The following is a 15,740-nucleotide window of genomic DNA, read 5'->3' on the forward strand; positions in this document are numbered from 1 at the left end:
GGGATTACAGCCAATAAAGAATCTTACTTGACAACACCAAAAATGATTGAGTATTTTTTAACATTCTCAAGCAGCTGAAAAACGCATTTTGATTATTATTCTTGTAACGGTGAGTTATTTATTGAGCTTCTTTTTTTTTAACTCTCAGGCGGAGGAGCGCCCCCCACTGCCACGTTGGGAACCACGTGGTGGTGGGAGGCCTGTAAGGCCAACCCACCGAGGTGGCAGTTTTGAAAGAAGTATATAAGTGATTGTTAAGGGTGATGTAGTTGTTGAAATAACTATTTAATGTGTTCCGTTTAGAGTATCCAAACACACAAGCTTTAATGAAACATAGAGTAATAAACTAAAGTAAGGACCACTAGACACGTTTGGCATTAATTTGGGGGACACCGCTCGGCGATTGGCGTGACTGGCGACTTCTATTGCGTGACCATTTTAAGGCCTCACTTCTCTGGCACTTCCAGCTGCACCTAGGCCAACAACAGCAAAACACAACAACGCACTGCAACAGCAGCACAGCTAGGCCAGCAGCGCCACTCAAAGAAGAGTATTGGCAGGTCGCAAAACTAGAGCGCTACGAGCTGCCATCTAGGCCAGCAACGCGCAAACCTAATTAACTGAATGACCTATCATGCCTCACCTATCTCACCAGCGCTGCTGGGTCGGACCGGAGTATTGGCAGGTCAATATTACCAAAAGTCATTGAAATGAACTAGAGAACTTAGCTTGGGGAAGTCGCTACGCAGACTTAACCGAAGCGCAAACGCCGATAGGCATCCCCAAGTTTATTTGTTACATCACAAATCAACCCCCAAAGGGAGGGAGGGTGGGTACATTTTTTACAGCGTAACAGTAGATAAAACCACGTCGTAACCAAGTGTGACTTAGAACATTCTATCGCACATTTTAAGCTAGACAGCGTTCAATGTCAGGGCCAATGGCCAGGGTTGTACTATGCTTATGATAGACTTTACATCATAGCAAACGCGACATGAATGCACCATTCACTGGTTTAGCCATACAGAAAAGGCGAACTAACTTGTCTCCAGACAATGTCGCAACATATTACAATGTGACTATTGACTAACGTGACAATGATACAGTGATAAGTCTAAAGTACAGTACGTAGAGATGCCACCCGGGGCTAAGGGCGTCACGTTCCATTTACTGCGTTTTACAATTGTATTGTAAAACTTTCAATAATTATTGCCATTACAATTTTGGTGGGTGGAAGGGAAACGGTGAGTTTTGGTTTGCAGCATTGAATATTGATTATGAGTTGAAAGCACAACAATGACCTGTTAACATTGGAAGAACGGAGTAAATAAATAAATTATTAAAAATAAATCACTTTATTTAAGTGTCAATGTCTTTAGCGCAGAGCACTTATTGGGTACACTTTCCAAATTGAATTGGAATTTAGAAATGTTAATACCTAATTTAGGTTACTTCCAGTAACCTTAATCAATAATGGAATTGGCATACAATTGGCCAACAGAATCTAGGATACAGTGTTCTTGTAAGAGGAACAAACATGCAAGGTGGTTGCTGTTTGGACATTCAGGGCACAGTTGCTCAAAGCCCGATTAACCTAACCCTGGGGTAACATGAAAATTGATTCAAGTTTAATTACTAACGAATAAAGTTTTGCCAAAAGATTTTTTGTCCCTCAGTTTTGACGTCGACTTGTCTTTATCATTAGCTTACAATTAGCTCTTAAGGACCTTCTTAGTGAGCATGCTGTAAACCTTGATAACTTTTAATCGTGGATTAGTGTTAATCGGTTTTTGAACAACTGGGCCCAGGTTCTTGCATACTAAAGGAATTAGAAAAGAATTAAAAAGTTGTAAATTGATGCCAATTGATTTTAACGTTAAGTGATGTACATTTCTTTTTTGTTTCAAGGAGAATTAAATGTTCCAATTGCCATGAGTGCGGACACTCCTAAAAGGAGTGCACCTCACCCCATTTTCAGAGGGGTGCTGCTAATTGGTGCAGCTGCCGTGGCCGCCATAGTGGCCAAAGAAAAAACAGGAACGGCCACAGCCTCAAATAGCAGACACCATGTAATTTACAATTTTTTTTAAATTTTTTTTCGTTTTAAACTTTTGTTACCTTCAGTTCTTTTTTGTCACCTTGAATTTATGCTTCAATTAAAAGGATGGAAACAAAAAACCTTACAGCTCTAGTACTGTTGTGTTTCTTTCTTTATTTGAATATTGACCATCACTGAACTAACATCACCTTCCAAAGATTCAATTTGCATCACAACCCATATAGCTAAGCCTTTAATTGAAAATTTTGAGAGGAAAATTTTTAGTGGAAAAGTTTAGTCAGTAGAAAAATCATTTTGGTTTGGTTTAGTTTAGTTTTTTTCTACCTGAAACTAGATGTACTGGTTTATTAAATAATCTCCTCTTGAAGATATGATAAAAGGCATTAACTGTACCACTGTTACTTCAGAGTTTGCTTTTTGATCACAAATTAAAGTGATTTAAGGACGGTGCCTACTAATAGCGAAGTATTTTTACCCAGTCTATCACTAGTGGGAAAAGCAGATTTTAGTAGCGGCTATTGAAATCCAAAAAGAAAATTGGGGGTAACCGGGCATCCTTTAAGAGATAACTAAGCAACAATTATTCTTAAAAGCAGCAAAATACAAAACAATGTATGACACTTTTTTCCAAATTGAAGCTTTATAATCTCTGAAAAATGCATGGCTACCCCCAATTTTCTTTTTGAATACCAAAATAATTTGCTAAGTTCTGCTTTCTCTCCATGGTTTTAAAGCACCCAAAAAATCCCTGTATTAGTAGGCACCACCTATAGGAAACCGGAGTAACTCGACATGGAAAGAACGTATGCGTAGTAACAATAGTAGGCACCGTTCTCAGAGACTAATGCTTGAAACATCAGCATTTGCATTTGTTGATGATGGTCAGTTTACCTTTAGTTCAAATAATAAAAAAAAATTGCTATAACAATAATAACAGTCTCATCGTTTACAGGTTTCATGAGTCAACTAAAATGGTAACAAATTTTTGTATACCGCGGCTTGCTCCTTCTTTACGAACTCGATCTTACCTCTTTGGAAACATCCACATCCTTCAGATAACACGTTTAGGAAAGCATGGCCATCTGAAACTTCTACACATTTTTTAATAGTAGTGGCATCATCGCAGGTTATGCTATTTCACTTCACAAACCTCAATAAGATATAATAGCGTATTCTCCCCGTTTTCCCGCCAATTCAAGCCATTTCAAAGTCAAATCGAGGCTATAGAGCCTCGCTTCCGTGTTCTCCCCTTTCATTCTCCAAAATGGCTTCGCGCTAGTTCGCTTCCCGCTGCTCGTCGGCTAAAAGAATTCGCTCGAATCCTTCGCAAATTCAGCCATCCTGCTTGGAAAAGCTAATATACAGATGGCAGATAACGAGGAGATTTCTACTGCGGTTTCAGATGAGGCAAACACCCCAGATAAGAGGGTTAATTCTACGCCTTCAACGGAACGGTCGAAAGGCTCTCAGTTACCTGCTTCACGGAGGCAAAGTCAGGAGTCCTCAAGCAGTTCTAGTAGTTCCAGTGAGTCTGGCTCTTCATCGAGTGAAGACATAGACTCCAGCAAGTCGGATAGTAGACACACGGCTCACAAGAAACGTCAAAAACTAGCTGAGCGAGATACTAGTAACAACACCCCGCCGAAGCACGAGGGTGATGAATACGTGCGTTTTGACACGGAAACCAAAGCCTGTCACAAGCTTGACTTGACAAAGGGCATGGTGAAATACGTGAATGATAAATTCACTACTTGTGTGAAAGACAAATCCATTCATGAGACAGTCCTGGATTCCAACTCAGTACCCAGTATCGATTGTCTCAAAACCCCAGCAGTCGATGATTATTTGGACGAGATATTTGAGTCTCTCAGGAAGTCATATGGTCGTGAAAGTGACAACAATCTATTCAAGGTTCAGTCCCGACTCACTAATGTCATGGGACCACTTGGGAAATTATGGCTTACTTTAGAAAAAGTTCGCACTGGGGAATCCAGTGAAGATCTCGATTTATTTGACTGCCTTAGGCTGGTGGAACAGTGTGTCTCTCTTCTGGGACAGGCAAAAGTAAGCCTTTCTTATACACATAGGCTGGCAGTCCTGTTTCGCCTCACAGGGGACATGAAGAAAGCCAAAAAACTTCTTACTAAACACGGGACTTCATTAACCAAGTCTCATAAGACTTTGTTTGGGAAAAAGTTCTACAAGGCTCTCCGTACAGCAACAAAGATTAGGAAATCTACAAAGGAGATTTCACACCATATTACTGGTTCCACTTCCCGGCCGTCCCCTCAGGTCTCCCGAGGCAAAAGGTATTCTAGGCAAGATTCCAGAAGCTTTCAGCCCTTTCGTCGTGGGCCCTCATTTCAGAGTAGAGGTGGGGGCAAGTCTGTTTCCTTCCGAGGAAAGAGCTCTAACTACAAAGGATATCCAAAAGGCAAGTCAGTTAAATTCAGGGTCAAAAAGAGAGCACCTGAATCAAAAAGACAAGCTCCAGATTGCAAAAGAAAATTCTGGAGACGTCATTTCAGATAGTCCCAACGGACATCCAACCAGCTCTAAGAAAACTAGGGTTGGACACATCAGTTTTAAGCAGGTCTCTGCCATTGGCAGGGAGACTCCAGTTTTTTTCAAACCAATTGGAGATTACTGACACAAGATCAGTACATTTTACAAATAGTCACTGGTGTGGTGATTCCCTTTCAACAAACTCCACTCCAGACAAATATGCCCCCTCATATATCTCACAATCAGTCAGAGAAAGAAAACATAGAGCAGGAAATTGCAGCAATGTTGCAAAAAGGGGCGATTCAGGTGGTCTCTCCAATGAAAGGGGAGTTTATCAGTCCAATATTTCTGGTTCCGAAGAAAGACGGGGGGAGCAGACCAGTGATCAACCTCAAGAGGTTGAGTTCCCACATAGTGTATCAACACTTCAAAATGGAGGGATTGCACCTCCTCAAACATATAATTCAGGTAAAGGATTTCATGATCAAGATAGATCTCAAAGATGCTTACTTTTGTGTACCCATGAGCCAGCAGCATCAGCCTTTCCTGAGGTTCATTTGGGGGGGCACACGGTATCAGTTCACTTGCCTCCCTTTTGGTCTAGCTCCTGCCCCTCTTTACTTCACAAAGCTGTTGAAACCAGTGGTGGCCCTGTTACGCAGACTTGGCCTGAGGATGATTGTCTATCTAGACGATATCATTGTGTTCAATCAGACTCGGGAGGGAATATTGCGGGACAGGGACTCAACCCTTTGGTTACTTCAGAATTTGGGTTTTGTAATCAACTGGAAGAAATCAGTGTTAGATCCTTCACATTGCATGGAGTACCTAGGCTTTGTGATAAGTTCAATGGAAATGAACTTATCATTGCCTAAGAAAAAAATGAATCAACTCATCCAGTCTTGCAGAGACCTGATTCGGGAAAAAACTGCCTCCGTCAGAACCCTAGCCAAAATAATTGGGAAACTGACTTCGTCAATGCAGGCTGTTCTCCCTGCCCCCTTGCATTACCGACACTTGCAAATGTTGCAAGTGAAAGGTCTGCTAGCAGGAAAGAGTTACGAGACAATGGTATCACTCAACCAGAATTGTCAGAACGACCTTCAATGGTGGGCGGATCAGATTTCCACCTGGAATGGTCGGTCAATAATTACTCCAGCCCCCGACCTGGTAATAACGACAGATGCATCACTGCAGGGCTGGGGAGCAGTCTGCCAAGGGGTTCGCACGAGGGGACTTTGGTCTCAGCAGGAATCAAACACCCTTCATATCAATGCATTGGAGCTGAAAGCAGCATTGTTTGCTGTGAGAGCTTTCACTGCCAAAGAAAGGCAGTTGCATGTCCACCTGAGAATGGACAACAGGACAGCTTACTTATGTATTGAAAATGGGGGGGACACGATCCTCGGTATTGGTAGGGATAGCCCAGGAATTATGGGGTTATGCTCTGACCAAACAAATTACACTGACAGCAGAATATCTTCCTGGAAAAAACAATCACGAGGCAGACTGGGAGTCCGGGCACTTCCGGGACTCGAGCAATTGGAAACTGAATCCCAGCATATTCCAGGCACTAGACCAACTCTGGGGGCCCCTAGAGATAGACCTGTTTGCCGACCGTCTCAATGCTCAACTGATGAACTATGTCAGTTGGTTTCCAGACCCATTTGCCCAGGCAACAGATGCCTTTCAGATTCCTTGGTCGAAACTGAAAGGTTACAGCTTTCCACCTTTCTCAATGATTTGCCGTTGTCTGGCAAAGATCAGGAAAGACCAGGCAACAATAGTTATGATAACACCAACTTGGCAGACACAAGCATGGTACCCAGTTCTACTAGAAATGTCTTGCAGACAGCCAGTTCTGCTCCCCCCTCTCGAGAACATCCTTATGTCTCCCAGTCAACAGCCACACCCCCTTGTTCTACAAGGAAGCTTACAACTAGCGGCTTGGATGGTTTCAGGCAAAACATCCTTGCAAAAGGAGTTTCAGAGCAAACTGCTCAGTTACTCAGCTCCCACTCCTGGCGCAAGGGAACTACGAGCGCTTACAATAGCGCCTGGTCACAGTGGTGTGGCTGGTGTCATCAGAGAGAAATTGATCCATTTTGCTCCACTGTGGCCTCTATAGCTGATTACCTCACAGAAATGTTTAATAAAGGCAGATGCTATCGTACAATTAATAACCACCGCTCAGCAATCTCAGCATTTCACAAGCCCATTGAAGGCTGTAAGGTTGGGCAACATGAGTTGGTTTGCAAAGTATTGAACGCATGTTTCAATGCCAGGCCACCACAACCAAGGTATGTGGTGATGTGGGATGTTGATAGGGTGCTAGATCATATTTGCACTCTAGGATGTGATGCCAACCTTTCGGACAAACAGTTGACCCTTAAGCTGAGTATGCTGCTTGCTCTTGCTTCAGCAGGCAGACCTCTGACCTTCGGGCTCTTGATTTAAGATACATGACAGTGAAAGAGAGCTGCATAGTCTTTGAGCTTGGTCGGTTAACAAAATCTAGGAAGAAAGGTCAGTGTCCCCTTAAGGTGACATTCACTGCCTTTGACACTAACCCTGACTTATGTGCTGTCTCAACCATAAATTGTTATTTAGAACGCACTAAAGGATGGCGCTCTGATTGCAATAAAAATCAGCTACTGTTGAGCTATATCAAACCACATAAGGAGGTAGTTCCTTGTACAATTGCTGGGTGGTTAGTACAAATGATGAAAGAATCAGGGGTTGACACCTCTGAGTTTCGAGCTCATTCAACCAGAGGTGCTTCAACCTCTAAGGCCAAAGCTAAAGGGCTCTCATGTCAGGAGATAATGTACATGGCAAAGTGGAAGAAAGAGTCCACTTTCAGAAGACACTATTTAAGGGATATTGTCTCTGAGGGGGCAGGACAGGATGCCTTCCAGGCCACGGTGCTCCAGGAAGGTTAGGTGCTTTGAACATACGCTATTATATCTTATTGAGGTTTGTGAAGTGAAATTGGAAATTTCATCAGTGCGCGAAGCGCACGCATTGAAATTATAATTTCACGAGCAAACCGAAATAAGATATAATAGCGTCCCACCCTGTCCCACCCATTTATGTTCCCTATTAGGGATTTAAGAGACAAAATCTTATTTCGGTTTCCTTCCTCCTTCCAGGTGCTAAGCACAACTAGGATGTGTAGTGACAGTCAAGACCCTTGAAAGAGGCCTAATGGAGACTTACAGTGACTTGATCAATGTTGTAGTTTTTCTTATTCAAGCTGCATGTCATGCATTTTTTGATAGTTACGATATTCCACTCTTTGGGAATGTTTGAGCACACGTTTGTACTCCATTATTGTTGCGTTTATCACTTCATTGTTTATTATCAATGTAGTGCATTCGTTTTTCACGTGCAAAGCGGTTACTACATAACAATAAAGTTATTTTGTTTCCTATCCTACGTCTCAACTCGTCTTCTTCCGCTCCCTTGCGCTCACCGATTTTGGAGAATGAAAGGGGAGAACACGGAAGCGAGGCTCTATAGCCTCGATTTGACTTTGAAATGGCTTGAATTGGCGGGAAAACGGGGAGAATACGCTATTATATCTTATTTCGGTTTGCTCGTGAAATTATAATTTCAATGCGTGCGCTTCGCGCACTGATGAAATTTCCAATCCATTAGGGTAAATTTACTCGCAATTTCTTCCGCTGCTAGTTTAGCTTTGGAAGTGGTACATGTACCTATGCTTTCCGTAGACCACACAGTAACCTCTTGGAAGTCGTGTTCCTGTACTAAAACGAGAAGTTTTGCCTCTACGTCGTAAAATAAACCGCAAATTCAATTTCGACAGCCCTCGTTGAATAACTTGAAGTGTACCTGCGTAAAAACTGGCGTCAATTTCCATTCAATGCAAAGACATCCTATACATTTAGTTTGGCAAAGAAATATGTAGCGACCGCGGACTGGCGCGCAGCAATCTGATTGACAGCTTAGTGTTCGCATTAATGCCATTGGACAAGAAAGGGGGTGTGCGAGGAGGTGTGACAAAAAGGCCTGGTCACTGAGCCATGGGAAATGTTCAAATGGACAAAAGTTTTGAATCTCTGTTATGTTTACTAAGTTTACTAAGTTTAACAAATTACGGTGCAGCGAGTATTGGAGTGGAAGGTTATCTTCAACAGTCCAGCGTTTTGGAATTTTGAATTCTACCAAGGTAACACTAATTTACCCCTGAAAAACACTGGATGCCTGACTGAAGCCCATTACGCTCGAACTGTCAGTGCTCGAACACTGTATTACTAAAGAGGAATTTACCGTTTTTATCAAGTCTCGCGATAAACCAAACATTCCTTTCTACTGCCTACTAACGGAGCACCATAGTTTCTTTATAAACTAACCATTATCCTTATGTAGCGTAATGTTTCGTGTGGAATTTGGTCGCTAAACAAAATACGCAAAGATTTCGGCACAAACCAAAAAACAATAATTGGTTTTTTTGGTTTGTGCCGAAATCTTTGCGTGTTTTTATTTTAATGTATACACTCGATTGCAAAAACGTTAACGCCTAAAAAGTAAAAACCATGAACGATCAGACCCAATGGCTTTATGGGTATAAGTGTAGTCAATTTATTTGCATAATGTTCTCTACTCGTGCGACGGTTGTTGACCAAAATTAGTTACACGTGGTAAATGATGGAAACTGTCCAAGCTTTCCTTAAAGTGTTCAAATTGGCCAACAAGGGCCAATTTGAGTGATACACAATTCGCGATTTGCCTAAGTTCAAAACATGCAATGAACTTAAGCAAATATATATATTTGGTAGAAAATTATTCGGAAGAATTAAGTTAGCACTGTACTTTTTATTGCGAACAATGAGAATGGTAAATTATTGATTATGGAAATGAGTTATTGTTTAAACACTACCCACAATTCCGTTGGGTCTCCTTGTTCACGGTTTATGCTTTTTAGGTGTTTTTGCAACTGAGTATACACACCACTAGTACAATGTATCATACTAGCACTCTTCCACAAACTACAAGAAAGCAATATTATGCAATTATACAGTCGAACCTCCCGAAAGCAACCACCCATAATACCAAGGATATGTGGTCGCTTACTAGAGGTCAGACCACAGGGGGTCTAAATTTCGGGTAATTAACATATGGTAATTGCGGGGACCTAACCCTTTTGCTAGTGCTTATCGAAACTTAAAGTAATAACTTTCCTTTAGACTGCCTAATTTAGGAGGAAACAGTAAACGGCATTTCTGCAATTATCGGCTACACAGACACATTGTGTGGGCCCCCTAAGATGTAGTACACAATTTCGAGCTGAGCACACTCTTTTTTTATTAGAAATGACGTGTTTTCCTCATCTTTCACTGCGCAATTTTTACTTAAAGTGTTCATTTATATTGAAAACCCGATAAAGTGACAAGATTTTGATTTTCATATAGGCTTACTTTCATAACTTCAAAGTGACTTTTGATCAATTCGCGCTCACGTGTTCTTTGTTCTTTGTTTTAGTCTTATGTCTATCACTCTTTCTTTAGCTGCCCCCGCTCTGTTTGTTGTCTGTATATACAGAAATATACCGATTCATAATCTTATGGTGATTTTCACACGTATTCTAATAGAATAGAAACGCATATTATTTTCGATTTTTATTCACAGTTTTCATCAAAACATTCTCAGTTTCGAGCACAGTGTTTTAAACCATAAGAAAAGACTTAATATGGGAAAAATAAACTATATTATTATTATAAATATCAGTAGTAGTAGTATTCCTAATGTGGATTTGAATCAAGATTTTATGGGACTTGTCGTGGATGGGTCGATGGATCTTGGGACGCACATCTGGCATCCCCCACAGATTTTTTTTTGCAGGGGGGATGACATCACAAAGAGAGATTTAGCCTGGGATCTGGATAGCCTGGTGACATCGAACACACTCTCTAATCTAGGATTATTACTAATTATTAATATTATTCTAATACATGTATCTTTGTTTGCACCTGAAGTCAAAGCTAGCTGCCATGTTGTATGATAAGGAGTGGTTAGCTCTATTTTCATGAAAATCCCTCAAGAAAAAACAATTCTACGTATTATCATCCAGCATGGCCGCCTTGTCACGTGGTTACAAATCAAGTATTAAAATGGTTTTATTAAATGCTGTAGCTGTATGCCTGGCAGCCGGAAAGAGTCGTGGGACAGTTGGTCGTAAAACACTTAATAGTGGGGCATCTTAAATAATGGGCAATTTTTCAGCAAGGAATCTTGTGATAAGTTTTTTTTTGTGCACTCAAATCAAGTTGATTGAGAAGGCATGAATGCTGTTTTATCAATCTGCTTTTGTCTCCTTGTTCTTATTCTATAGTAACTAATACTTACATTAACATATTAAACATTATTTAATGTTATCAATACATTTGCTTTGTCGATGCTTTTGCCTTATTTAATAGTCTACAATTTTTAATTTTTTTAGGAGAACCCAACAAAGTGGACATCACGAGCAACTGGGCAGTGCCCCAGTGGTTGCGGATACACTTATTCTAATGCATGGATGCCAAATATTTTCCCGAATTGTGGTTTTAAAATTGGCGGGAAGCACGAGCCCAAATTGAAGAAGCCAAAATTAGACACAGCCCCACCAAGCTGTACTGTTCTTACAGTTGAATCACCACAACTCAAGTTGTTTTCTGTTCAAATCAATTCCAAACACAATAGAGTGTTTGTAGTACAATCAAGCTCTGATTTTGTCTGTCACTCAGAGAAATGCAAAGAAAAGAGAGCAGTTCATGTCGCAAGTGGCATTCCCTTTTCATGTGAACATTGTAATCTGTTAAAGTCATTTTCCTCGCCAACTTTGGCCAAGAACATACATGAAGATGACATTAAAAGTTACAAATGTGATAACTCAACTCAAAGAATGTTGTTGGAAGCAATTCAACCTCCTGAAAATTTTAGGCATGTCGTTGAAATTTCTCAAAGTTGTCATGCTATTTATCATGGTGTTTCCCAGGGACCATCTAACCCCACAGGGTATTGTCATGTACAGAAGCGTGATGGACTGTTCCGCTGCACAAACAAGAGCTGTTCAAGGAAAAGTGGCAATAGCAAACAGTTGAAGTTGAGAACAATTTGTCCCCATCTGCATATTCTTTTTTGTGTTTTGAAATTGTCATCAGACTCAGGTCCAGTAAACACTGTATCTCCTTCAACATCTGGTGAATCCAGTACAGCCACATCAACAGTAACTGCTAAGCAAGAGGTCAGTGTAAGCAGAAGATCAACAATCAAACTTAACATGAGGAGGGTAATTCCATACCCAGTACCTCAATATATGTTTTCTGCATGTCGAAGCTTGAGAGATGTTCCTCAATGCTTTATGCCGTCCAGCACACTGAGTGTGAACTTTGTGGGAGTCCTCTCCTGGATCGCAGAAGACAAGAGGATTTGTCATACCTCATCACTCCATCGATTTTTCTTTCAGTTGAAATTAAGGTCAAATTCGGCTCAAACAAGAGCTGCAAAGCCATGCACCAAGCATGGCCGATCGACCAAGGTAACCTTTTTAATGACTGCTTGATTGTTTTGTTAGCTGCCTTTTTTGGATATCTACCCTTTCATTTAACAGCAATATCTGCTATGCAGAACTGTTGATCAAATCATGTACATGTAATAACCTTTTGCATGGTTATTCTTTCAACAATAATTTCTCCCTAAAAGAGTTGCATGAACATTAATTCTTAAGACATACATTAATGTTTAATATGTATCATTAGTAAGATTTTATTAAACATTAGACTAAGATTCTATTTAATGCAGTAAAACCCCGGTAACTCGAACTCGGATAACTCGAACTCCCCCACTAACTCGAACTGAGTCTCAATTCCCTTCGATTTGACCCAACTTTTCAGTCATTTTTACTCGGTTAACTCAAACTGAGTCTCAATTTCCTTCAATTTGATCCAACTATTCAGTCATTTTTACTCGGTTAACTCGAACTCAGATAACTCGAAAACCCCGCTAACTAGAATTAAATTTCGTTTCCCTTTGAATATCAAAATTTACCCCTATAACTCGAATTTCTGGTTCTTATAACTCACCACGGATGCCCATTGAGATATCACATTAGTTTCTTGTGAAATAAGTTTAATTTGCACTGCATTGTACACCAAAGTGCTGAAAATCAATAAACTATTAATTATTAACCTGGAAAATTGAATATTTTAATCAACCTTGATGACTGGAACCCCCGTTAACTTGAACAGTTTTTCATTTCCATTTAGAGTTCGAGTTACTGGGGTTCTACTGTATATTTCTTTGCAGGTACCATAGAATATGTATTCGGTCTAGTTGATTTTTGGAATCGCGCATTCATCTTTTTTTAAGTGAACTCTCACAGTAAAAGTCATAAAAAAATAAATAGATGATTTTTCAAGAGATGATTTTTTCACTTTTTCAAGGACTTTTCAACATTTGTGACAAAATCATTGTTGCTGTAGTGATCCTTGAACATTAAAGGCAGCTTTTCCAACGTGGAGTTCCCCTGAGTGTAGGAGGTGCTATCGAAAGTGATCTCAGTGTCTGGAAGAGATGTAAAGCGGTAATGGAATTTTAGTGTTGTACAATGTAGGAACGACTACAACAGAAGTAATTAAAGAGACATTGTTACTTAATATGAGATGACACTTTTAAATTTATTTGGGGTTATGTTCTTTTTCTTGAAAGGGATTGTAGACTTTTCACTTGTTGATGGTTTTTTTTTCTACAATGTATCTGTATGTTTTGTGAATAAATACTTCAAAATTGAGTTTCTACATGTATTTCTATGTATTTCTACTGTTTTTACATGTAGACATACATGGAATAGTAATGAGTTATTCCAGAAAAAATCCACACCCCCCCCCCCCCCCCTTCCCGACGGATGGGGTCGTTTTTTAACCAGTCCGGCACAGCTATCAAATTTGATAACCGCGTGACGTCACAACATGGCGCCAGCTCAGAGCTCGGTGAGTTTTCGGAGAGCGTTCAATAGTTTCGGTAATTTTTCGGTTGTGCTCGCGTTCCATACCCAGAATTCCAGGCCTGAACGTCGATAGAACAATAAACTTCAAGGCCCTGCAAAAATGGCGACCATCGGGAAAGAATTATGCGAGATCTTCCCTTGCAATTTGAAGAGGTGCTACGAAATGACAGTCCCTTTCAGTTATGTTTATTGTCTTTGCCATCAATTTTAAGGTAGTTGTAAATTTTTGTGGTACACGAAGAAAAAATGTCGTGATCTTCATTAATATATCTTTCGATTCAACACTTATTTGTCGGAGGGCATGAAGAATTGTGAGAGGGCACTATGATATTTTGATTTGCGGTCTGATTCCGCCACTGACCGCCATTGTTAATTACCTGTGCTTCTAGGATGACTTGAAATGAGGGCAGCATTATGGATTTCAACCGAGAGAAAATAGGTACTTAACCGTTGGAAACAGGGATTCCTCTTAACTTACAATGCGAGTTGCTCTCGGTGGAATAAATACCGGAGGAATCTTGATGTCCAAGAGCGCCAAGAAAGCGTGTACGTTGAGAGATGTTGCTGGCAAGCAAATAGGCCGAGTACAATTCTTTCTCAATAAAGAGAAAAAGGAGCTCATGGACTGCGGGAAAGTCTAGTGATGAAGGGTAGGATTTCAAAATTAAGACGGTTATCCAGGAACGATTTTGATAAACAACTCAGTCGAAAATTATCGAACGCTTTGTTCCGGAAATGCCTCTTTGGCAATTACATGTCTTTGTCTTGTTCAGTATCGTTACTAATATGACTGGATACGAACGGAAATAATTCGTATTTTTCTAGGTGGCACATTTAAGCTTACATTTACATGACTGTAATATTTTTATTTCTGTTCTCGTCGTTAGATTAATAACCAGCCAGTCGAAAGTAACCACAGAGAGTGATTTCAGAGCTCGGTGATGAAGGTGACATGCCGGATGTTGAGGTATGCCTTCACAGCACGATTTTACAATTTTCCCAAAATGTAATTATCCTTTACAAATTTATGCTTGGTGTTTAATGCCCGTGCAATGCCAGACTCACAACAGTTCGAGCTTTGAGCCACAGCAAACAACCTCAATACGCCCTTTCAAGAACAATTTACACGGGACTTGGCCGTTGCACTTCTATTTTATTTTTTATTTTACTTCTATTGCAGTACGTCGCTTCAGTTATCTAGGACAGATCGAAGCGACTCTACACACGTCGCTACTCAATCGAATCATCGCCTCCTGCACTTTCCCTGGTACAAGAACGAGACAAAATTGATATGAAGTCTCATTTTAAAAGTTAGTTATAACGCAAAATTTCTTCATTTCTTCATTCATACAGATTGACGAAGGACAAGAAGGAGAGGAGCAAGGCAACAAGAAGTTCAAATCATGTTAATATTTATGCAATAAACAAGCATCTTTGATGGAAGTTATTTTCTTGGGATTACAGTTTCTTTTTGATCGGCTATCGCTCAGGAATTCTGTTCTTTAGCCAAAGCCGCTCGAGGTTTCCTCTGTCCACCACGACGCTATGAGGCTTTCGATAGATATCAAAATGAGCTTTGTCAGTTAATTATGGACAAAGATTGTTTCGTATTTTCCTGATGTCAGGCCAAAATTACTATTCTAAACCTTTTCTTGCGTACAATTCACTGTGTGACCGAAATCGAATGTTGAATGAGAGCCCCATCAAAATGTTTTCATATTGAAATGGCCACCATATTGAAAGAAGATGGCTGCTATGATAACATGTCACGTGAACTGTAACTTGAGGTTTGATTGGCTAATAGTTTGTTTTGGTCCCGGTTATCAAATTTGATAAATGTGCCGGACTCTGGATTTCCAAAACAAAAGACCCCCCCCCCCCCCCCCTTTTCGCCTGGATTTCATAAAAAAAAATATTAGGCTTAAATTTAATTTATTTTTAATAGAAAATACGCACAATCACGTCTAGAAGATGTTCTTTTTCAATTTCTAAAGCTTTGGCTAATATTAGAAACTATCGCATGGAACTAAAAAAAGAAAGGAGCAACAATGAGGAAAAGCGAATGAGATCATCCTTTGTGTATGGACAATACCCATGGAATCTTAAAACTGCACGCAGAAAACGCACTGGCTGCTTGTTCAACTGTGCTACGAACGATGGGACTTC

The 15,740-nt window shown here is 40.3% G+C and overlaps 2 protein-coding genes across 2 annotated transcripts; both read left to right on the plus strand.

Annotated features, from left to right (window-relative positions):
* Positions 1–3,199: 3,199 nt before the first annotated feature.
* LOC146450290 (uncharacterized) lies at positions 3,200–4,591 on the plus strand. Its single transcript, XM_085100557.1, has one exon. It carries the CDS (start codon positions 3,425–3,427, stop codon positions 4,589–4,591), a length of 1,167 nt encoding a protein of 388 aa, XP_084956683.1. The 5' UTR covers positions 3,200–3,424.
* A 192-nt stretch (positions 4,592–4,783) lies between these two features.
* Positions 4,784–7,021, plus strand: LOC146450291 (uncharacterized). The gene has a single exon (XM_085100558.1). It carries the CDS (start codon positions 4,784–4,786, stop codon positions 7,019–7,021), a length of 2,238 nt encoding a protein of 745 aa, XP_084956684.1.
* The last annotated feature ends 8,719 nt before the right edge of the window (positions 7,022–15,740 follow it).

Source organism: Pavona decussata, unplaced genomic scaffold (assembly GCF_977016875.1).
Source record: "Pavona decussata unplaced genomic scaffold, jaPavDecu1.1 SCAFFOLD_469, whole genome shotgun sequence".
Lineage (NCBI taxonomy): Eukaryota > Metazoa > Cnidaria > Anthozoa > Scleractinia > Agariciidae > Pavona > Pavona decussata.